Source organism: Urocampus carinirostris, chromosome 17 (genome assembly GCF_059441175.1).
Source record: "Urocampus carinirostris isolate Australia breed hairy pipefish chromosome 17, RoL_Ucar_1.0, whole genome shotgun sequence".
Classification (NCBI taxonomy): Eukaryota; Metazoa; Chordata; class Actinopteri; order Syngnathiformes; family Syngnathidae; genus Urocampus; species Urocampus carinirostris.
Window position 1 is genome coordinate 12,595,895 of NC_142365.1, and position 25,044 is coordinate 12,620,938.

General features: G+C 36.6%; 1 protein-coding gene across 5 annotated transcripts in view; it reads right to left on the bottom strand.

The window, feature by feature from the left end:
- LOC148349254 (uncharacterized protein C11orf87-like) overlaps positions 1 to 25,044 on the bottom strand; it is a 39,777-nt gene that overhangs the window by 13,896 nt on the left and 837 nt on the right. The window contains exon 1 of one of the 5 annotated variants that reach the window (XR_015847222.1): positions 3,868 to 4,192. The exons of 1 other annotated variant lie outside the window; for it this stretch is intronic. Coding sequence is in view for 3 of the 4 variants with exons in the window: in XM_088320685.1 (XP_088176811.1) it covers positions 23,316 to 23,672 (357 nt within the window). In the remaining variant the exon portion in view is untranslated. Of the gene's footprint in view, positions 1 to 3,867; positions 4,193 to 16,407; positions 23,786 to 25,044 lie in introns of those variants that run through there. 3 more of the 5 variants (XM_088320685.1, XM_088320686.1, XM_088320687.1) reach the window with 3 other exon arrangements.

Consider the following 25,044-nt stretch of genomic DNA (forward strand, 5'->3'; position numbering starts at 1 on the left):
ATATTTATCGAAAATTGTAAAGAGAACAATAATATCAAATAAAATTAATCCTAGAACAGCAACATGATTGGCACATGTAATATCACCCAGAATCATCTCATCAGCCGTACCGCTTATCCTCATTAGGGTCGCGGGGGGGCTGGAGCCCATCCCAGCCATCTCCGGGCAGGGGACACCCTGAACTGGTTGCCAGCCAATCGCAGGGCACACAGGGACAGACAACTCATTCGCTCATTCATACCTAGGGACAATTTGAACCGGCCAATTCACCTGAAATGCATGTTTTTGGAACGTGGGAGGAAACTGGAGTGCCCGGTTTTGAGTTTGTCCTTGGCCTCATGTAGGTTTTAGATCAGGGGATGGTGCAATAACAGTGCACAGCCCTTTGAGACTTGTTGTGATTAAGGGTTATACAAATAAACTTGACTTAAATTCTTATACAGCAAATCACATGCATTTGAAAACACACTAAAAACAATGAAGTTTTATAATGAAAAGAAAACAAACTAAAACTTGACCTTTCTGGCTTTCCCTGATGCAAAATAATCGATAATATCGTCATAAGCAATCTGCTCCCTCTTTCGTGATTAATGCGGATAACAGCGAGGCCAGTCACCTCCATTTCACACAGTTCAGAAAAATGCTCAGCCTGTATTTTCAAAGTTATGAATAATCTGTGTTATTTGGAAGACAGAAGCCGCCAACTGTTTTTTTTTTTTTTATGTATGGTAAAACAGTAAATTATCCCTGTACGTTACTCACAACCCCCGGCCATTCATTTTGAGAGAACCAGTCAGAGGTGAATTCCCATTAGCCCCATTCCGTTTTTTTTAAGTTCTCGTCCTGCCTCACATATATCACCCGCGCCTAAAACCGCCACTGTTCAGATACAAAATATTTGAATTTACGACTTTGATGACTGAACATCTCTAAGCCAAAAACCTTAAGGGACAGTGTGTCTGTAACATAATACTAGATCTTTTGTGCTGTATTTAATCACCATGAGTCTCAAGACTTGCAGTGATGATAAAGGGAGAAGAAAAAAACAAAATAGTGGAAACCAAGCTCGGGGTTGATCGAATATAAAGAAATCATTCAGGTTGCCACCCTCGGTAAATTGCATGGCCATAACCAATTGATGATCGGGACTAATATTTAAAATGAGGATGCGAAGAAAGAAAAACAAGTCAATTTTATTTTACTCTGATGGTGCCGTCTTCTCCCCCATAATGTATCCACCGGTACTCCACTGGACCAGCTGAACTGACATCTCAGTTAAAGTAAATGTCATTTTTCCTTTACATTGTTATTCATAACATTAATCATATGCATGTATATTACACACAACTATATGCTATTTTCTTATTTTACCTGGAGTACTGATGCATTGGAATTTCTTGGCTAATTACCATGGGATCCAGCACACCACCGTCCTCCAAACAGGCAAATGGACGGGAGGACCACACACCTTTTGATTATTCCTTCCACCTTACTCTAACCTGGAGAGGGGTGTTTCACAGCTTTGCTGACAGCCAAAGCTGTTTGATTGTTGCTTGCCTTTTTGATTTTCCAGTCTGCATATGTGTCTGGACCCCTTGATACCTGATTGATCATCGACTTCCTGAACTTTTTCTGCAATGTGTTTAGTGTTCATTATTTTCTCCTTTCTTCCCATGTGCGGAGCCCTTTTTGTTAATTACCTTTGCACCTTCTAAACTCCTTTCGCTCTATTCCTGTGTCTGCGCTTGTGTCTTTATCTTGGTTTTTATCCCCCTCTGTATGGCATTTTCACTGCAATCTGCACCTCAGAACAGTTTACTGAACTGTAATCCCATGTTTAATAATCAAAAAAATGTACTGCATAGGTAAAATGCCGCCTAAAATATTTGTTAATTTCTCAATGCATGCCTGTCAACTTTCACGGCTCCATGCCCTTACAAAATGTTGTATTTTCCCTTACAAAATAATCATACACCATATTTTTTTTCCAAACGTGATTATTTATGTAGTTTAACATGTTATATTGTACATGTCTTTTGTTATATCATATATATATTGTTAACATTTTGTGGTGAGATACTGAGTTGCTCGACATGAATGAGGTTTATTATAAAAGTTTAAAAATTAAGTAGCTTGGACGTTCACTGTAGAAGGAAAAAATACATGCAAATATAATTAAGTAGAATAATACATTTTCTTGTTCAAATGATCATTTTCTGCATTAAATTATTGTCGGTAATATACAGATTAAAGGGATAACCACAACCTGTCTTTTTTATTTTATTTTCTCTTATTCTTCCTTTTTTCTTAACTTCTTTATACATCAATAATGATTCGTAAGATAATGCATCAAAGCAAGTGAACCGTTTGAGAGCCGGCTCTCTTTAATGAGTTGAGTCGAAAAAGCCGGTTCTCTAAAAAGACACAAACTTCCTTTCACTACATAACTATCACATGAAATCCGAGGCGGCAGATGCATGCACACAGTAGCATCAAACCGCTCGCTTCGTTTGCAACAGGAAAAAAACGATTCCGAGATAGAGGCTACCGCGGCACACTCGTTTGACTTGATTGCTTTGCAGTTTCGTCATAGTCGGTGTTTAGCAGATGGTACCCATAATTGACAAATTCGCGTTTTTCCGTACAGATTTTCTTGTAAGTCGTCCACGTCTTAAAATGTATAATAAATGTACTTTGTACGGCAAAAACGTACAGGTTCCTTCTCAGCTTCGCACGTGCGCAATTGCGCACTGCTCGCACATTCTCTGCGCACAAGAAAATCTAGCCGGCGCACAAAAATGAGGGCTCAAAATTACTAATTAAGAAGCGACTTAAGTCAAAGTTACAGTGCATGAAGGTAAAAATACACGGGTTCCCCTGACGTTGTGTCCTAAAAGCGGTATTTTGAAGTCGAATCAGAGTAGAACAAAGTTGAGTAAAGTTAGTAGAGTTTGTCGAGAACCGGCTTCTTCGGCTCGGCTCACTAAAAGGAACCGGCTCTTTCGGGTCCTAAATGGCTCTTCAGGTTGTTTTTGCTTCTTTAATCCCAACATGACCAAATATTATGTAAAACTATGCACAAAATGACTTGAAAGAAGGGGGGAATAGAACAAAAAAGAAAAAAATACCAAAATGAAAAAGTAATGAAAAGCTGAAACAAAAGAAAGAGAAAAAAAAGGAAAAATTTAGAAAAAAGCCAGAAAAAAAGAAAAAGAAATGTAGGAAAAAAGTAACAGCTAAACACAATGAGATTTTTTTAAAGGAATTAAAAAAAAGTTGAAAAAAATAAAAAGTTTGTGTTGTATTCAAATAATTTCCAATTATATCAAGTCAATCTTGTTGCCAACATTGTACTTCCAATAAAAATTGTGATTAAGTACAGTTCTGTATCTTACAACAGACTAAATAAGCACCCCAAAATGTTAATATTATGCGACAAAATATATCAGGAAATAAAAAGAAATGGATATCTTGTGAAAGAATTGTAAGAAGAAACGACGTTTGTAGGCCATACAACCTTTGCAATAGTACATGAGTCAATTCATTCAAAAGTGAAACATTTTTTTGCATTGCCGGAAACTCAGCAAAATGTAACTTGATGTCAAATTTTGGACATGTTTGATCATTAATTATCTTGCCACACTTGGGATTATGGTTGCTCACTGTTGTTTCAAGCGTTGCTCACCGACTTTGTGTGAACGCTCAGAAAATTAGAGGGAACATTGGTTGACGGGTATGTCAATGTTCCTTTTTGTTGTAGAGTGCAACAATGACCAATGCAAGTTATTTATTGGTCGTTCATGCATCCTTGTCATAAACTTAGACACTCTTATAAACATAAAACAGAAAAAGAAAGGCAGCATTTACCAAGCTCGGCCGAGTCTCGGAAAGGAATTCCATAACTTGATGAAAAACGATCCCCCGGCGGGCTTTGACGCCGTGCCGCTTTATCCCCGAAAACAAACCGAGCAATCGGGCCGAAGCCTAATTTGGCTGTCGTAAAGCTGATGTAGTACTCCCAACAATGGATCAGTGTATGGCGAGTGAGACCTCGCTGCCATAAATCCGCCGGGCTTGTCACGCGGGCGGCGGCCTCATCCATCACCGAGCTCATTTGGGCCGCCGGAACGGGGACACGTTCCCATCCCGGGTCCTCGTCCGGTGCACTAGCTCGTGTTTCGGATCCGCTTTGGTGGCCCTGGTGAGACTCCGTTTCATTTGGATAGGTGTCAAAGTAGAAATCCGATAAACGTGACATAGTGTTGTGTGGTGCTTTGTGACTGCGAGGAATATTGGAAAATCCATCCTCTTATAAGCACTAAATATGGAGGCTGTTGAACGTCAAATCATTGATTTATATATACAAGTCGCGGAAAAAGGATTCAGATCAACTCTGGATGATGATTTAAAATGGTGTCATTTAGTGGTGGTTGTGTAGCACACAGGGTTGGGTAGGGTTACTTTAACTGGATTACTTTCAATTACTTTTGGATTACTCCAATACCAAATATGCTAATAATAGACAAAAGAAACTAAATATGAATAAAATGATGACTCACAACACGTGGTAAGCTTTCTCTCCTGGCTTTGATCTCTTTGATCTTCGGCAAAACTAACATAAAATGCGACAGAAACAAAATTAAAATAAATCCAAACAGCTTGCCAACATCATTTTTGCCTTTCCATGTATTCCGTTACTCCCCAAGCCTGCACAAAATTTAGTCATTTTATTCCTATTTAGTTTCTTTTGTCTTTTATTAGCATATTTGGTATTGGAGTAATCCAAAAGTAATTGAAAGTAATCCAGTTAAAGTAACCCTACCCAACCCTGTCGATTTATATATACAAGTTGTGGAAAAAGGATTCAGATCAACTCTAGATGATGATTTAAAATGGTGTCATTTAGTGGTGGTTGTGGAGCACACGATGCAAAGTACACAAAATAATCAACAAACCTCTTGTTACTATATATTTATGATTGTTTATGAAAACGTTAATCAATTGTTGCTTTTTGTGATAAGATTAGATGCAAAATTTCAAACACATTTTCGAATTTAAAATTTGTCCAGTAAAAATTGCTTTTTTAATGTAATGTATTTTTGTGTAACCGCGGTGTACCTGTCCCACCAAAGATCCACATTCACGCTGGACTGGATGATGAGGTTTTTATTATAGTTGCTGCAAATGAATGAGTCACAACACATGGTAAGTTTCTCTGCTGGCTTTGATCTCGTTAACAGTTCGTTGTAGACAGCCCAAAACATCTCAAAGAGCTTTCTTTTCAGTTTACATAAAATACATTTTAGAATATCCACTATCACAATACATGATTACATCCATTTTAACAAGATACTTTTAACAAGAGATCTCATAGTGGCTTTTTAACGTTTACAATGAATTCAACATATTTTTCTTTAGTCTGAATTTTAACCAACATAATCCTTTACATATATATATGAGAAAATAGAAATAATAACAATAATGAGTATAAAAACGGGTACAATTTACCTGCAAATGAATGAGTCACAACACATGGTAAGTTTCTCTGCTGGCTTTGATCTCTATAAGGGGAATTAGCCTTTTAGCACAACATGCAACGTCCGGCAAAACTAACATATAAGGCGACAGAAGCAAAACGTAAATAAATCCAAACAGCTTGACAACATCAATCAGATTACTGTGCATGTTGAGGGCTTTGTCAGCTGTGGTTTTAATGATTAAAATTAATTTTTTTTCGGGGCACCAAAAAACCGTGTCTTACCGTTGACAGCTCGCTGTTAGACTGCCAAAAACCCCCACCTTCCTGTCGCAAAGTCTAAAGCCAAACCAAACTTTAACACATACCAGCAGGTGGCACTGATGGACTCATCATTGCAGGACACTTATACAGAAACTATACAATATATTTCATATTGACAATAAAGGTACCGGTATATTCTATTCTATCCAATTCTATTCTATACAACACATTTCAGCAGGAATTTCAATAAAACAAAGTTATTATTATGAAATGAAATGAAATGATCTGCATTTATATAGCGCTTTTCAAGTCAATGACTTCCCAAAGCGCTTTACAATGTGCTCCACATTTCCCAATAGCGGCCTTGCAGCCATGTAAGGCGCTAACCTGCTTATTGGGGGTATTAGGGGTTCAGTGTCTTACCCAAGGACACTTCGACATGTAACACGGACAAGCCGGGATTCGAACTGGGATCCCTTGATCCCAAGACGAGCGCTCTACCTCCTGAGCTACTGCCGCCCCCAATTATTACACCCGTTACATTTGTATGGGGGGCGGGGCTTGTGCATGGTGGGGGTTGCAGGTTGCATTGTGGCCACCAGGAAGCACTGTAACAATACAAAAACCTTCAAATTGCCAAGTGTTATTTGCCTGTGAGTATTTTTGTGTCTTGTGTTTAAATATATCTACCTAGCTATTAATTCTCAGACGAAGTGTGTCGAAATTAAGACTATTGTTTTATATACAATATTTAGTTAATTTGGTAATCCTTTTCACCTACATATAGTGTTAGCACTAATATGGCAGATTTTTGTCAACTAAACTAAATGTTTGGTTAAATACATGGCTTTTTTACGTTATGTTTTTTAAAGTCAAATATCAATAGCATACATGTAGCACAAAATTATCAATTTTAGTGTAGTTAACCTGTTTTTCCCTTGTGACATGCTATTTCCGGTATTAGCATTAAGCTAGCGAAGTTTTACTAGCCAAGCTACATGTTTGGTTAAATACCTGCTTAATTTTCATTGAATAATTTTTTAATTAAAAATAAAAAGCGCTCGTGTAACAAAACATTTAAACCTATTTGGTATTGATGATAGTTTTATTATCCTGTTCATCTTTGTTACCTGCTACATCGGGTGTTAGCATTTAGCTAGCTGATTTTCGTCAGCTAAACTAAATGGTAAGTGACTGATTTTTTTAAAGTAAAGGAATGAATATTTAGCGTGCACGTGCAACACAAAAATGTAAACTTATTGTTATCAACAATAATGTTGTTAATGGTAAATGGTCTGCATTTATATAGCGCATTTCAAGTCGCTGAAGACCTCACAAAGCGCTTTACAATGTGCGTCACACTTATTTAGAATAACCCAATTAATGTAAAAGCATTTACTCAGTTATGCCTGGTACATTTGATTGATTGGAATACCCCTGCATAATATTGGGGCTAAATAAACAATTTTTGCCAGAGTAATTCCAAACCCCAATGACAATACAGTACACCACTGGGATACGCAACCCTGTTTAAAAACATTTTCACTTTATGTAGAATGTCTTTTGACCCACATCAAGAACCATTTTTTTCACAAACTCAAAAATGTTGAAAATTTATGTTACGCATTGTTTCATGTGACAAAGTGCCAATAGAGTGCTTCGAGGTCCTAAGATTACCCACAATGCATTGCTGGGGGCCATTTTGGAAGTCCACAAAGCTTTTCACTTCATTGTTATTGTTCAGCGAACCAGTTAGATTCTACATTGTAATGCCGAATACGTGCGTTATTGTTGGCTGTTGTAGCCGAGGGGAAAAGGGTGGGAAGGGCTTCTTTAGACTTCCGAAGTGTGTTTACAATCAGGGGATTGAAGCTCAGGAGAAAAGTGAACGGCGAAGACGAATGTGGCTGGCAGCTATCAACCGGTCGAATTTGCCAAAGCTTGACTGTGTTCGTGTTTGTTCTGACCACTTTCTGACAGGTAAATTGAATTATTTATGATGTAGAAATAACTTTTAAAAAGGTTATGGGACATGTGTACTTCATGTACATCTGTCGACACCATTCAAGTATGGCTAGGTTAAATACTGTAGGTGTTGCTTCTTGAGTAACATTTCTGAAAAAATATTCTTAAAAGATCTAGATGTTGAACAAGTATATACCAAGAATACATAGTAAATGTGCATTTCATCCACTTTGATGAGATATTTCTTCTCTTTCAGTGGATAACATTATTAAATAACTACTTCACCATACACATGTATTAAACAAACATGAAGTATGCGCTGTTTGCAATTGTATTTATTTTCAATCTTTGTTTAGATGAAAGGCTCATAATTAACACCTTTAATTTACAATGGCTGAGGGGGGCGGGATAGCGTTTTGAGTTTCAGTGTAGTATCATCCAATGTTCGCATGTTTTCGCCACATCACAAACCTCGACAAACACAGTAAGAGGATTCCTCAACAAATCTGTCGTAGGCTTCCATACTTTTGTAATTTTGAAAATCCTTCAGTTCACAAAAGGGACTTGGGTGGAAAATAAGATAGTTAACAAGTTCGATGTAAGTCACACACGGCAACAAATCGGGATCAGACTTCCAGTCCTTGTTGTTAATTTTGTAGGGGATCCAATTTTCCAATAAAATGCAACTTCGCAGCGTACCGCTCGCGTGCTTGCTTGTCTAAACTCTCCACGTAGTTTTCCATAGTGTTGATGGACAAAATCCGTACACAAACGAAGCTAGTTGAGTAAATAAATAGACAAACTGAGTAAATATTTGCTCCTCTCGCTATCACCGCTTGTAATCGACAGACTTCCAAGATGCCGGCACGAAGCCGTGTTACTATTTTTAGCACAAAGCACGGAGCCCTCTATAAGTCTATAAGATGCTTATTGGTCGACGTCATATAAAATGCTATTGGTTTGCCTCATGGTATTTTGAAAATATTTATATGCAGGGTTGGGTAGGGTTACTTTAACTTGATTACTTACAATTACTTTTGGATTGCTCCAATACCAAATATGCTGATAAAAGACAAAAGAAACTAAATATGAATAAAATGATGACTCACAACACGTGGTAAACTTTCTCTCAGGGTTTGATCTCTTTGATCTCCGGCAAAACTAACATAAAATGCGACAGAAACAAAATGAAAATAAATCCAAACAGCTTGCCAACATCATTTTTGCCGTTCCATGTATTCCGTTACTCCCCAAGCCTGCACAAAATGTAGTCATTTTATTCATATTTAGTTTCTTTTGTCTTTTATTAGCATATTTGGTATTGGAGTAATAATAATAATAATAATTTCCTTGTATTGTCATTCTGTGTAACAATGTACACAGAACGAAATGTCGATTGCACCTGACCCGTTGTAGCGAGCCGATGCAGCCGCAGCCAACAGAGGGCGCTGCCGACCACTTTTTAAGTCTTAGGAATGACTCGGCCGGGGCGCGAACCACCGACCTCCCAGTCTCAAAGCGGGCGCCTTACCATCTAGGCTAATCCAAAAGTAATTGAAAGTAATCAAGTTAAAGTAGCCCTACCCAACCCTGTTTATATGCTAATGACGGAATTACCTCACACAATGCCTTCCTCCCCATTCAGTTCAGAATCTGTCACCTCTGTATTGTGATAGCTGGTGTTAGCATAAAACCAGCATATTTTTACAAGATAAGCTAAGTGGTAAAATACGTGGCTGATTATTTTGGGATTTTTAGTGAACACATGTAACACAAAAACTTTCACACATTATGTTATTGATGATAGTTGTATTAATATGCTAATTCATGTTACATTCCACATCCGGTTTTAGCATTAAAACGACAATGTGTATGATTTGACCTGTTGCCTGGTGTCGCTGTTCTGTATCGTGCAACCAAAAACGAGTGTCAAGCACTAGGAAAATTATAAACTATAAATAGAATAGCGTTATTGTCATTGTAATGTGAAATGCATGCTGAAATTCAAAAAGTGCTATCCTGATGGTGCAATAATATTTCCAAGTTAAAGTACTAAAGTTTAAAATAATAAGGTAAGGGTAATACTATTAAATTAAGTAATATTGTACAACAATAAATGAAGACTCAGACTATTTTTGTTGCACTATATCTTCTTAACTATTCGCAAAAAGAAAAGAATAAAGAAGGGGGGAAAGAAAAACAATAGTATAAAAGAAATAAAGGGAAATAGACAGATTCTAATGAAAAAACAATAAAATAAAAGAAAAAAATGACGTTTTTCAGGTACCCAGAGCAGCAAGACAGTGGACAAATGTCTCAGTCTCATTTTATGTAAAACGAGTTAAATATTCTTGTCCGACAAGTATTTAAAAATGCACGTTTATATGACAGTTGATGTATTTTTGCTTGTTGTGTTAATCAATATTATTTCTTTGAATGAATTAATTTATTTTACCCTTAGGATACGCTAAATAAAACACACACAAATTGCAGATCTTTGCAAAGTAAACTAAATGTTTGCCGAATTTTCTTTTGATTTGAATCTACAAGTGAATATAAAGAACACACATTTATCACAAAAATGTCAATGTGTCACTGTTATCGATGATAGATCTGATAACCTCTTTTTCATGACAAGAGCAACATCTAGTGCAGGGGTGTCAAACTCGTTTTAACTGGGGGCCACAAATACTATAAAAAAATCTCACGGGTCGGACTAGTAAGTTTAAGAGAAAGAGAGAGGGAGAAAAAGACAGAAAGAGAGGGAGGGAAAGAGAGAGCGGTCAAAAAAGAGAAAGAAAAAGGGTGAGAAAGAAAGAGAAAAATAGAAAGAAAGAGAATTAGAGTGTAAATTAGAGAGAGAAAATAGGGAGAGAGCAAGACAGAGAAAAATAAAGAGTTAGAGAGTGAGAGAGAAATAGAAAAAAGAGAAAAGAGAACAGGAGAAAGAAAAAGAGGGAGAAATAAATAAAAAAGAAGTGAGTCAGAGAGAAATATAGAAATACTACCACAATTGTTTTGCAAGTGTTGACTGGCTTTGGTGACATCCGATGGAAATATTTAAAACTACAGCTCATTTTCATCGTGCGCTTCTCTCACTGTTGTCTTGTGGGCCGAATTCAAACCATCGGTGGGCCTGATCTGGCCCGCGGGCCGCCTGTTTGACACCTGTGATCTAGTGTCAGCATTAAAGGGACAGTGTGTAAATTTTAAACCACTAAGTTGCTGCATTAGGTTGTGCAACCGAAAACGAGTGCTGAGATGCACAAGTAAAACTATAGATGACCAAAGCACACCCTTTTTCTTACTATTATTTTTGCCCAGGCATTTTCGAAAAGAAAGTAAAAAATGAGGAAAAAAGAAATAAAGGAGGAACTGAGTAAAAAAAAGGGGGAAGGCAGACTTAATAAGATAAAAAAACAAGAAAAAGATTAAATACAAGTTTCTACATGTCAGTTTGATGCAATTATCTCTGCTTCAAACTGCACAATCCTTTCCTAGATACATTTAAAAATTGGATCTCTTATTCTTTATTTGGGTCACAGCTTGTCATCAGGGTAGAATGGTGGGTCCTGAAGTCAAACCAGTTAAGAACCAGTGGTCTCGGAGCACACGAGTAACACAGATGTTTGGTAAAAAAGCAGCTTTGCTTTCTTTTCCCCAGGCCCACTTGGTATTCCCTCTTAGCGTTTTCAGAAAAGGAGGGCGTTGCAGCGAGTCGGCAGCCATGGTGACAAATCATGGCACGAATAGTGACAGTATTGGGATGATGCGTCCTCCTCGTCCTCCCTTGAGCCAACATTGGACAGGCAATCTGCTAATGCGGGCCCCCGAGGAACCAGGGGGACAAAGTTAAATGGCGGTAAGCGCATCTGAATTCATGCCTCGGCCTTATGAAGTGTCCCCGGTCGGATGCTCGGCTCTTTTACAAGGACATCTGATAAGTGTTTATTGTCCCATTTGTCATCCAGCGGGGATTTTCTAACAGTATTGCGCTGCTCAGGCTTGAAATATGTTGTCCTCTGCTACCATAGGTGGCGCTACGCTCGCGGAAAACATGATTATACCTAATTGTGCGATAAGAAAACCAAACAAAATTTTACTCTGGGTTTATAATCAAGAAGGGTGAGTAATATTGGGAATCTTGGTATTGATCCGATCCAAGTATATACAGGGTAGTATCGAAATATCATGATCTTCAAATTACTCTGGTCTTCTTGAGTTAGTTTATGATTTTGATAAACAAGGCACTAAAATGTTTCATTATTTATCAAATATTTGCAAACTTTAACAGTACAAAATAAAATAAACAGAAATATTTCCATTACAACTGTTTCGTTATTTATTGTATTGATTTTTAGGCATGTATGTATTTATTACTGGGAAAATATTTTATTTATTAAGTATTATTTTATTTATTAAATATTATATTTTATATCATCTATAATATATTCTAATCATGTATTATATATATATATATGTATATATATATATATATATATATATATATATATATATATATATATATATATATATATATATATATACATATACTGTATATATATATATAGTTAAAAAATCATGCATTTTGATTTCTGGATCTCTCTCACAGTGGACATGCACCTTCGATGAAATTTTCAGATCCCTCCATAATTTCTAAGTGGGAGAAATAGCAAAATAGCAGGGTGTTCAAATACTTATTTTTTTCACTGTACATACAATACATAAATATTTAATACACAAATATATAATACAAAAATAAAACAATGCTTAATCAGAGTGATTTACTTTCGCAGAGTGTTCAGGAATTATATTAATACATAAAAATAGTAGCAGACTCTTTCATTTTGAGAGAGTTCTCCTTATAATGAAAGTTTCATCCTGTTCTATATTAAAAATAAACCTAAAGACCCAGAGGACTCAGCCCACTGCCTGGCCAATCATCTCCCGTTTCCGAATTATCCCATGCCGCCCGGGAATACAAAGGCTTTAAAAACCACAGAATGAGGCAACATGGAGAATCCAGGTTATTGCTAAAATAACTCCATCTCCTTCTTTTCATATTTTCATTCATTTTAAGCGTTAAAACAAGAACAGGAAATGATTTTTAGATATGCCCCTACAGCCCTACTGGTTAAGGCATCCATCCAATTACTCTCCCACCCATTACCACTGAAAATACTTTTATTGTCTTGGTCACTTTTTTGCTTCCAGCTTCCTTTCAGCCTTTCAAACTATTTTTTATTACGATACCTGCTCTGTTCTGCTTATTCATGGACATCCACGACCTTCTCCTCTTCACGACCTTCATCTATTCTTGGCCACTTTCCCATCATGCAATTGTCTCATCATGCAATTGTCTCATCCCATTCTCCACCGGCTTGACCTCTGCATCTCTATGGCATGCTCACTTTCTTCTCCCCCATTGAGGCCAGGGTCACTTAAAATGGAGCAAATGTCCATATTTTTCTTATACTCAGGCATGAAAATCTCTCACCTTTTGGAGAAAGTGTTTTAAAATCAATCTTCATTCATACATACAGTACTGTATATATAAAATTGTATTGTTCACACTATGAGGCCAACTGGATTACAAGGTTTACCCCCCAAAAATGTTTTTTGTTATATTTTTTTCATATAAACCGTAATGTGCACTGGATTATAAAGTGTATGGGATTAAAACTACAATAAGAGCTAAGGTCGTTACTGTGCCTTCTTCAGGATTGTGGATTTTGATCTTGTCTTTCACGTGCTCGTTGAGGAGAATGTTATTATTTAATAGGCTGGAGATTAATTGCTTCTCGAGAACTTTTTATTGTCAGCATATATTCCGGAGACCACCGCAATACATGTCTTCAATCGGACAATCTTAGCAATGGTCTCTCTATGACGTCTTGAAGCGAGATTTTTATACCATTTTTAAGGTGTTGTATAGGTCAACAGGAAACTGCAACTTTAGTTTTTCTGCTTGTCTACGTTCGCACATTTTTTGTGTTATCAGCCAATTCTCAGTTTCATTTAACCCCTTGGTCTTGTTGTTTCTTGACATTAGGCTGAACTTTGTTCCATCGCTTGAAGTTCCTGACATTGGTCTGAACCAGTAGCCTGCATTGAAAATATCCATATATGATAAAAGCTGATATACTTCATGTACAATAGTTCTACAATGTCCAGAAAAAATAGACTTATTTTCTTTAGTTCCTGTTTATTCAGACATCGGCCTCAACTATTACCCTCATAAGGTCACCATAAACCTAAAAGTAATGTACAAAAAAGTCCTGTTAGTTACTACACAAATACATTCCAAGCTAAGCTAAGACATGCTAACAACAACACATCCAAGAGTACGTCATTTTGTTCAAAACGTTACCATAAATCAAAAATCCTCATTCAAGTAATCACAATAAGCTTCATACCTACTGACAATTATCGTCCAAAGCAACAACAAAAGATTGTTTCCTTTTGACAACAATCAATTACCGTAAATTCCGCACTATAGAGCGCACCTGATTATAAGCCGCACCCACTACATTTCGGGAGGAAAACCGATTTAGTACATACACAAGCCGCACCTGTATATTAGCCGCATGCGGCCACATTGAAAAAACGCAATACAATCACGAAATTCTTTTGGGTTTGAACAAATTTATTGACACTAAAAAACAGAAAACAATCATGACAATCTCAACAGCAATTAAGCACATTCACAATATTACAATCACGAAATAAACCCTTACCCGATCCAGTCTAAAAAACACAGTCGGCTTAATAAACCGAAAATGATACCGGTACTTAAGATTTAATGCAGACCTGCAGAGTACAGGTGCCCGTTGAAAGTAATCCAAGGAAAAAAGTGTATATTTCCAAAGGTAAGGGTGGGAAAAATTTATATCCACTATTGTCAGCCGCGTCCACAAACACGTCTCACCTTTACTCCACTTCCCGTCAGCCCGCGTTTGCCCCGCCCCTTCTTTCTCATTTGCTCGTACAAAACATAGCAGAATAAGTTTCTAAAATAAATACATTACAAAAATATACAGTTGCAAATACATATTATACATGGTTACACATATTTACAAAGAAAGACGGTACACCAAGAGAGTTTTCAAAGCTTTAATAATAATATTATAACTTTCATCCCAAACCGTGCCTGTGAAGGGTAGTAGCAAAGCGCTACTAGAAACACGCTCGCAACACAGTAAACAGCTCTGTTAAAAAAACATACCGTACTTGTAGTAAGCACGGTAAACCGTCCTCATCTTCCTCCTTATAACTGACGTCATCACTGGCGTCTTCCTTTGATGTGGGAAAGAGACTTTGTCATATACACGTGGTCCCACGCTCCCTTATTTAACACGCTAGCATCCCGCTCGCAATAAGTCCTATATCGGACTGCTCGACTGCGTTTACCAAGAAAGTTGCGTCATGTGCGTCTCATTTTGCAATTTGCGCGATGAGGAAATGTCTACGCTAATTTAAATTGTGCACAAGCTAAGAAGTTGCAGTTTAAATCTTACCTTTTGTACTCGAGCGCCGCTGGCGGCCGTTAGAAAAATTACATAAATTGGCCGCATCACTGAATAAGCCGCAGGGTTGAAAGTTTGGGAAAAAAGTAGCGGCTTACAGTCAGGAATTTACGGTAAAATGTTTCTAAAAGGCAGAACAGTTACTACGTGCGGTATCATTTAAGTATAACTATGTATTTCCAATTTTAATTTCTGGTTCATAAGGCACACTGGTTTAGGAGGCGCACTTTCAAATTTCTGGCCAATTTGGCATTTTTAGGTATGCGTTATAGTCTGGAAAATATTGTATGTACACATACTGGTATATATGAAAGAGAGTGGAAGTCAGAGACTGGGCGTAACCTTCAAGTCAATAAATCAGAAGGAAAGATGGATGGGAATGTCACAGCGGACAGACGCCATTCCAATTGGATTTATGGTCGGTGACGGGTTTTTTTTTGGGGGGGGGCTTCATGTGGGCACAGACATGAGTTCCCGGGAGAAGGTTATTTGTCGGATTGCGACAGACATAGCACGTCGAGAGAAAATTTGGAAATTAATCCAAATATCACGGCGTTTGAAATAGCTTTGTGAGCTTTTTCCAGACTGATAGATTTCAATTTTTTTTCTTATTTCTTCTGGAATTTCTCTGGTTTGTGGCATGCAAATTGTGTTCTTGAGATTTTGTAACCTTCATATATATATATATATATATATATATATATATATATATATATATATATATATATATATATATATATATACATACATATATACATATATACATATATATATATATATATATATATATATATATACATATATATATATATACATATATATATATATATACATATATATATATATACATATATATATATACATATATATATATATATATATATATATATATATATATATACATATATATATACATATACATATATATATATATACATATATATATATATATATATATATATATATATATATATATATATATATATATATATATATTTTTTTTTAATTATTAGTATTTTTTAAATAAAATATTGGATTCCGCTCTAATAAAATTTCAATCGAGTATCGCTAGCGTCTTCCATAAAAGACTTCCATAAAAACAAAATGTAACATGATAAAATGAAAACAAATATCTCAGAGTCTCACACTTAATGGTATAAAGAAACACACAATATGTCAGTTTCTCCCCCAATATTTATTTATAAACTCTAAATACTACATACATTATATTCCTTGTACAATATAAGGCAGGTTACAGAAAACATTCCTCATTATGTCATACGCGAACCATCAAAAATCAGAATATAATATGCCGCTATATTTCACAAAAGAAACATTCGTAAAATGAGCACTCAAACGTTAGCTACTACCTGGAAGAAGAAAACCAGAACGAGATTTCATGTGCAATACTACAGGCAAAAAGGTTGCATAACTAGATCTAAAATGTCTAAAACAGACTCAAGTCACTTAAGGGAAGGAAGAAACAACAACAAAAAATCGTTTTATTTGTGCACCACAACATCCAGGAGAATCAAACTACATCATCCCAAAGTGTGAGAGGACATGCCAAGAGAAATCAGCTAAGCCGTCAGCACACGCGTGTGCGTGTCATGTGAATAATTCAATCGATCGGCGTTAACATTTAAACGCGTCGGGAGAAGCTTTTTAAAACCGATTTCGTGTCCTCGAGCTGACAAAGCCATTCGTTTTCAGCATTTTTTCTAACGTTCTGTGTGAATGTTTCTTATTATAGGAGGCCGTTTAAGAAATCATATTTTCTCTCACATATAAGATACCCTCACACATGCACAACTATACTCTCTTACAAACACAGTCATACCCATGCACAAACACAACTATACTCTTTCATTCACAGTACTATACTCTCATATGCACTTTTATACTCTCTCACAGGTGCTTTTATACTTTTATACACACGGATTGTATCCCGTAGCAGGTGTATGAAAGAGTATAGTCTGCTGTGTATGAGAGTATACTAGAATGTGTGAGTGAATATAGTTGTATGTGTGTGACATGATAATAGTGTGTGTATGAGAGTATAGCAATATGTGTGATATAATATACTAGTGTGTGTATGAGAGTATAGTAATATGTTCGAGAGAGAGTATAGTGGTATGTGTGAGAGAGTATGAAATGTGTGTGTATGAGAGTATAGTATTTGTGGGAGAGTACAGTATGTGTGACAGTATAGGGACATATAGAGTATAGTAGTACATGTGTAAAAGCACAGTATTGTGTGTATGAGAGAACTATTGTTTATGTGAGAGATTATAGTAATGTTTGTATGAGATAATAATCGTAAGTGTGAGAGAGTATCGTAGTATTTGTGTGACAGCATGGTCGTGTGTTTACTCTACACTCATACAGGTACTACTTTACTCTTTCATACACATAGTATAGTTGTGTGAGTATGACACTATTATACTCTCTCACACGCACTACTATACTCTCCTACACACACTAGCATAGTAGTCAATAATGTTGAGCATTATATACTCTAGCATAGTAGTGTGTGTACGAGAGTATAGTAGAATGTGTGAGAGAGTATAGTAGTGATTGTACATCGGTGTGCCTGTGTCTGTATGACAGAATAGTTGTGCATGTGTGTGAATAAACAGTAATGTTGTATGTGAGAACATGTATAAAAGACTTCTCAAACGGCCTTTCATAGTTTCTTGCCAACGTTAAACATTTAAAAAAAGAGAGAGAAAGGATTTGAGGTTCATTGTTTCCGTTTAAATGCCACAAAAGGGTTGTGGATGAAAAATGTAGCTTCTCAACTCACTTATTATAGTCTAAAATAACTCTTATCTGCGCAGCAATTAGGAATGAGTCACTGGCTGTCACCTAACTTATTTTAATTTCATCATGTGGGGAAATTCTCATAGGACAGTGAGTCAAATTAGTTTATAATTGCCCCCTAGATACCACAAAAGGTTTTTATGTAGAAATAAATCCCCTCAACTGACTCTTCATAGTGAAAAAGTGTGAAGCACATTGTAAAGCGCCTTGGGAGGTATTCATTGAATTGAAAAGCACTGTATAAATGCAAAACATTTCCATTTACATTGTTGAAAATAACTTCTATCTATGCAACAATGAAGGATGCGTGACTTTAATCCTGTTTATTTCATCATATGGGGGAATTCTAAAGGGATATCGTGTAAACATGTGTGGTGAACAAAAGTGTGAGCACCTCTTGCTTAGATAGTCTAACTTTGAATGTAAGTTTTAAATTATCCATCTATTTTCTGCACCGGTTATCCTCACTGGGGTAGCGGGTTGTCTGGAGCCCATCCCAGCTACCTTCGGGCAGTGGGCAGGGGACAGAAGTTTTAATTTATTAAGATAAAATTCTTCAAGCTTTTTAAAGTTTTGGGGTGGTTAGATCATTTGACTTGGTCGTTTTGTTAGTAACTCATATGCTGAAAATGTGTAAGCACTCCTGGATTAGATAATTCAATTTAGGATGTAAATTTTAATTTGTTAAGAAAATATTTTTTATTGAGTTTTTCAAGGTTTTGTGGTAGGTAGATCATTTTGACTCTGTCATTTTGTAAGTAGCTCGCATGCTGAAAAAGTCTTAGCACCCTTGGATTAGATAGTTAAACACAGGGTATAAGTTTTAATCTTTTTCAATGATTTGTGTTGGGTAAGTTGTTCTGAATTTGTCATTCTGTAAGTAGCTCACATGCTGAAAGAGAGTGAGCACCCTTGGATAAAATAGTTAAATTCTTGATGTAAGTTTCACTTTAAGATATACGTTTTGCAAGGTTTTGTGGTGGTTATATCATTTTAACTCAATCAGTTTGTAAGTAGCTTGCATGCTAAAAACTGTTAGCACCCATTGATTAGATAAACTCTAAATCCAAGTTCTGACTCGTCACAATAAGCTCCTTTGTTGAGTGTTTCATGGTTCTGTGGTTGGTTAATTGTTCCGAATTGGTCATTTTGTAAGTACCACACATGCTGAAAAAGTATGAGCGTTCCTAAATTTGGACAATTAAACTCAGTATGTGAATTTAAATTTAGTAAGATCATTTTTTCGAGTTTTTCAAGGTTTTGTGTTGGATAGTTCCGTTTGGCTTGGTCATTCAGTAAGCAGCTCGCATGCTGAAAAAGTGTGACCACTCCTATATTGATATCAATTTTGATTTTGTCCATTATTTTAAGGTTTTGTGGGGGGTGACTTGTTTCAACCAGGTGATTTTATAAGTAGCTGGCATGCTGAAAAGGTTAGAGGGCCTCTCAATTAGTAATACTCTGGATGAAGTTTTAATTTATTAAGATACAATTATTGAGGTTTTCAAGGTTTTGTGGTGGGTGGATTATTTTGATTTGGTAATTTTGCAAGTAGCTCACATGTGGGAAGTTTTTAGAGACAAGGGATGATAAATTCAATTTCTACCGGTCTACTATTCACCAAAATAAAGTGAAGAAGGTGTATGGTGTTTAAAATCTACGTAATGATGTCATGAAATGTAATTCGCTTTGCATGCTTTCAGATGTTACCTAAATAGAAAACTCACATTTGGCTTCTTTTTTTTTTGCTTAATGCCCTAACATTCTGTAAAAGCCCTGTCTAGAGAACAAAGTACAATAAAATCTCAGAAGAGAGTCGACTCTTGTACGTGTGGAAAGAGTTAATATTAACAATGCATGGTAACTATTGCATGTAAGCGTGCATATTTCTGTGATTTTCTTTATAAATTTTGGAAAATATTTATTAATAATGGTAATATACGTAGAATCTAGGATCATATTTACATATTTGAGTCAGTTTGTACAATCTTTTAGGGTTATGAAAGAAAAACAGAAGAAAAAGCACATAATACATTCCTCGAGAACAGTACGACAGCTAAAGGTTGATATGAACAACTTTTTGGCCCAAAAATAGTCGCCCATTTACAATTCCATTTTAATAACACATTTCTAAATACAATTTCCCACCCCAACCAAAAAAAAGATTAATTTATCAATTATTTTCACCAAAATTTGACTCATTTTTGTGTAACCTCATACATTTAAGTGGAAAAAAATCTGCTACAGTATCGTTTTAAATTTTTTCGACTTTTGACTTAGCCCCGCCCCTCATATGTTTACTTTAACACCCACTCGGGTATTAATAGTTACTTTTCAGGATTTTTACAATAATCATGGAAACCTATAGTGCTTTGTTTAGACATTTGTGTGGTTTTAGAGTTGAGGTTTGAGTTGAACTTTGGTAAGGGTTAGGTTAAGGTTAAGCTTAATCAGTTCATGTGGTTAAAGTGAGGGTAAGGGGTGAGGAAATTTGGTTTGATCTCTTTTCTAGGGTCAAAGCCTAAGTTAGGGATTGAGGTCGGGGTTAGGTTTATCTTAGTTACTCAATTAATGTTTAAAGTTAGATTAAGGAGCTAGGGAATGCATTGTAGTCTAAAAACAATTAGGTAAGAATACAACTTAAAATGGGTTGAAATGAAAAAATGTTGGGTCAACTTGACACATTTTTGGGGGTGTTTTTGTAGAAAATTATCTTAGTAGTTCCCAAAAAATGGACATGGATAGTTTTGTATACATGGACCAATTTTGGGAGGTATTATTTCAAGCATTTGTTTTCAGAATTATTCGTCCCAAAAAATAAAATGACTTGAGATGATCATATATTTTGTTAAATTATTTGTGAAAAAAATAAATAAATCACATCATTGGATTTAAAATTTTTAAAGTTTTTTTTTAAACTAAAATTACTGAATATTGGGTAAATTGGTTAAAAATACATGTTTTAACAACATTAGAAAGAAATGAGTCATCTTTTGTTGTCATTTTTCTGTGCATTTTTAACAAAATAAGTGAATTTTGAAAAAAAAAAAAACATAAAATAACACAATTTTTAGCAGGATGTTATATCTTGATTGTGGGGCGACCATTATAGTGCATGTAGTCTATTTGTGTTATTTTGTGTTCTTAACAAAATGAACCACCTTCAAGAAAAAAAATAAAAATTCAGATAATCTTGCAGGAATTCTTTCTGCAAATATGCTCAACCCAATCATTGCAAACTAAAAACAGTTGAGTTTAAACTGGAGTAACACACTACTTGGGTTGATTAGACCACATTTCCTGACTTGTTTTACAAAAACAACCCCAACAAACATCCAATCATGTTTTAGATTGATTTTGTACAAGAGTCATTTTGTTTTGGCTTTTAAAAAGTTTCATTTGATCGTACACGGCCAGGGTAATTTTGTTTAGAACAGGGGTCGGGAACCTATGGTTTGAGATACAGATATCGGTCTTTTCATAAGTACATCTGGCTCAGAGACAAAACAAGGATAATAAGAATCTTTTCTGTGACCATGCAGTCTTAATATATGCAAAGCCAAAGTAAAATAGAGAATTGATTGTTCATTTCAAAAAATAAAGGACAAAGTTTCCACTACAGTTTAGACCTACAGTATTCAACCAACAGACCCCTTTTTGTTTCTTAGGAATCCTTTACACGGAAGATCATCAAACTATCTGTTTGCTGTTGAGACACTTTATTATGAAAACCCATGGCAATGTAGAAATTATAAACACCCAAAAATGCCAGCCAAGCTACCAGAGCAATTTGATTAGGTAAGCGTTAAGGGGTGGATGCATCTCTGCACACATAGCGTACTTCCCTAAATACCTCCATATCCTTCTCGTTTTCAGTATTTTGTGACATTACTTAAATGAACTCTGCTCGCACCTTGTCTTGAAACCATAATGTATGACAGAAATGATGGTTAAAATGAGCCTCAACAATCTTTAGTAACTTCGGGAGAGAGACACATTTTAAGTGGGATATTTGTTGATATGGGACACAGGCTCTGGCATTATTTCATATATTGTATTATATCATCAAACGTCACACAGTGAAATAAAATGCGCACAAGAATTAAGTTTTGTGTGGAGAGTTTGAGGGTTTTGTTGAATTTTTTCTTAAAATATACGGTGTGTCTCTTGAAACAACCTCAAAATACAGTATTGTATTTTGCTTTCCATAGCTCTTTGATTCAAAAAGGTTCCCGACCCCTGGTTTACAACAACCCAAAAATAGGTCAAGTGTTGCATTGGCCCGTTTTTGACCCAAAATTGGAATACTTTTGACCCAACTGTTTTTAAGAGTGTGTCAATGGAATGTCTTAAAGGTATTCCCAAACAATGAGGCACAGAACATCCTCTCCATAATCATGCAAACATGTTTCAAAATGTTCCACGCGTTTGTCCATTTAAGCAATTCAGTCTCAAATTGGACGTATCTGGGTTTTTTTTTTGTTGCTGTAGAGCTGTGACGCCATTAAAGGAACACAGCACTTTTGAAATGGCAAATTCCATTAACACGATTCAGAGTGATTTCAATGAACAGTGATTGCATACTCCTTATTTCTGCTTGGAATTAGACGATTGTAGCTTTTCGTTCGTTGGTATAATTTTGTCTGGCTAGCTCCCCATCAGCATCTGGCCTGCCAAAGGACGTCCCTGTTTAGTTTGCTCCTGGTTGGCATTTTTGGCTGCCCAACTTGTGTTGTTTGGCCAGCTAGCCTGGCGTTAGTGTTGGTTTTGGTCTCCTTCGGTTTATTCCTGGTTTATTCCTTCGCGTGTATCGTCATAGCCGTTGCCTTTTGTTACACAATGCCTAAATATTCCCCACCAAACTACCAAAACTTCACTTAAAACACTTGTAACCTCTTTGACCAATTAACACGCAAGACAATATGGCGACTGGGTTGCTTGTCTTCCTCCTATGATGTCACAGCTCCATGTGACATGTAATATTTCCTCACAATTAGCATGTTTAAGAATTTGGGAATACCTCTAAAGGATGAAAAACTGAAGTCAATGCGTAAAGTGGTAATGTTGGCAGGTATGGGGTTGTGTGTGTTTGTGTGTGTGCGTGCGTGTGTGTGTGTGTGCACTATCCTACAAGCCCGCTTTGCTCAGTATTCTGCTCAAGAGTCATCGACAAGCTGCAGCAGAGATGAGAGATGAGAGTTCTTGTGCCTTATTGCTTTTTTCCCCGGTTATTCCACAGTCTCGTTCCCTGAGTTTAGCAATCAGGGAGGGGCCCCGGCGCACTCCTCCACGGCTGTTTCCTCCCGGTGCGCTGCGCTCGGCGTTGGGCGCGCAATGACGCACGGCCGCGCGGGGCCCGCCGCCGCCAGGGCAGCCTCCGCCCTGCGGCTGTCGCGCTCGTACTCCTCCTGAGCCTTCTGGATCTTGCGCTTCCTCAGCCTCCTCTTGTGGAGATGGAAGGTGGCTACGGAGACCAGAACCACACCCACCAGAACTGCCACCAAAACCAGGAGGGCCAGCGTGGAGGAGAGCGGCGGGAAAGCGGCGCTCAGCTGCTGCACGCATGTACCGTTGACGCAGCGGGGGGCCGCGGGCGACGCCGAGCTCGGGACCGACATCAGGACCGCTGGCTGGAGATCTTTGTGCTGCTAGGTGAAGGAGGATGCAATCAGTAGTGATGTGTCGTTCGCGAACGAAACGGCTCTATGGGCCGATGTTCTGCTGAAGCGTCCTACCCAGCCGTATCGGCCGGAATGTATTTTGAAGCAGTGAAAGAATAAAGCAAGAGTAAATGAAAATTGGAAGCACCCCTTATCTTAACTGAATGTATCACCCCTTGCACATGCCTATTGACTGGGTATTGATATGGGATTTTCATTGGGTAGGAAGGAATTTCTGGCTCCCCATCAAGGTGGAGCAAGCTTTATTTGAATCTCTCTCTCTTTCTTTTTCTCTTTTTCCTTTTCTAACTTTCTCTGGCTTGTTCTCTTTTCTCTCTCCCTTACCCTCATTTTCTCTCTCTCTCTCTCTGCCCACTTTTTTCAGTTTTTCTCGTCCTCTGTTTCCTATTCTTGCTTTCTCTATCTCTTTTTCTCTTCTTTTCTTCCTCTTCCACCTTGTTTTTATCTTGCTTTTGCTCTGTTTTTCTCTCTTTCTCTTTCTTTCTTTCTTTTATTCTTTCTGTTGCTCTTTTAAATTTGATCGGATCGATACCAAAACTCGGTAGCGCCCACTTCTGACATGACCCGGCTCTTCCCTTTGAGATACTTTTTCTCTTTTGTGATTTTCTTCATGGATTCCGTATTATTGACTTTAGATTTCTTAAGTATAGACCCCTTTTCTTGTTTTTAAACAAGTGTGATGTAGCCTAGCTATGTGCACATTGTTGAGACAGAACGGAGGAATTCATGTCAGTTCGTACCAACTGAATGACAGAAAAAGATCGTAGCTAATAACATTTCAAATAAGCACACAGTTTGTGCAAGCAGCAAGACAATAACTTCATTTTAGTACTCAAAGTCAACAACAACAAAAATGTTCTTTTGATCGTCACTACACAATAGATTGTGAAAAGCTACTTTTTGTAGCTTTTGTGTCTGACCTTTTCACCTCATACTGCGTTCATCCATATCGGGTACGAAAAAAGTCAAATTGTTGATTTTAAGACAGAAAAGTAAATGGACAAAAATAGTGGCTCAGATGACTGGTTTATAGTTACAGTAGCTTAGTTCACACATAAATTTTACGTTAATAAAATGTACTTGCCCTGCCTTGCACCCACCTTAAAAACATTGTGTTGGTGGGATCAATAACAATATTAATAACGACAATTAATCAATAATTAATTCTATTATCAACAATATAATGATGTATTTTCATTAAATATACGTTGTATAAATTATATAATAATAATGTTAATCATTTTCTTATGATTGTTATAATTATTAATATTATTATAAAAGATCTACTAACTAGCACCAGTAGTACAAA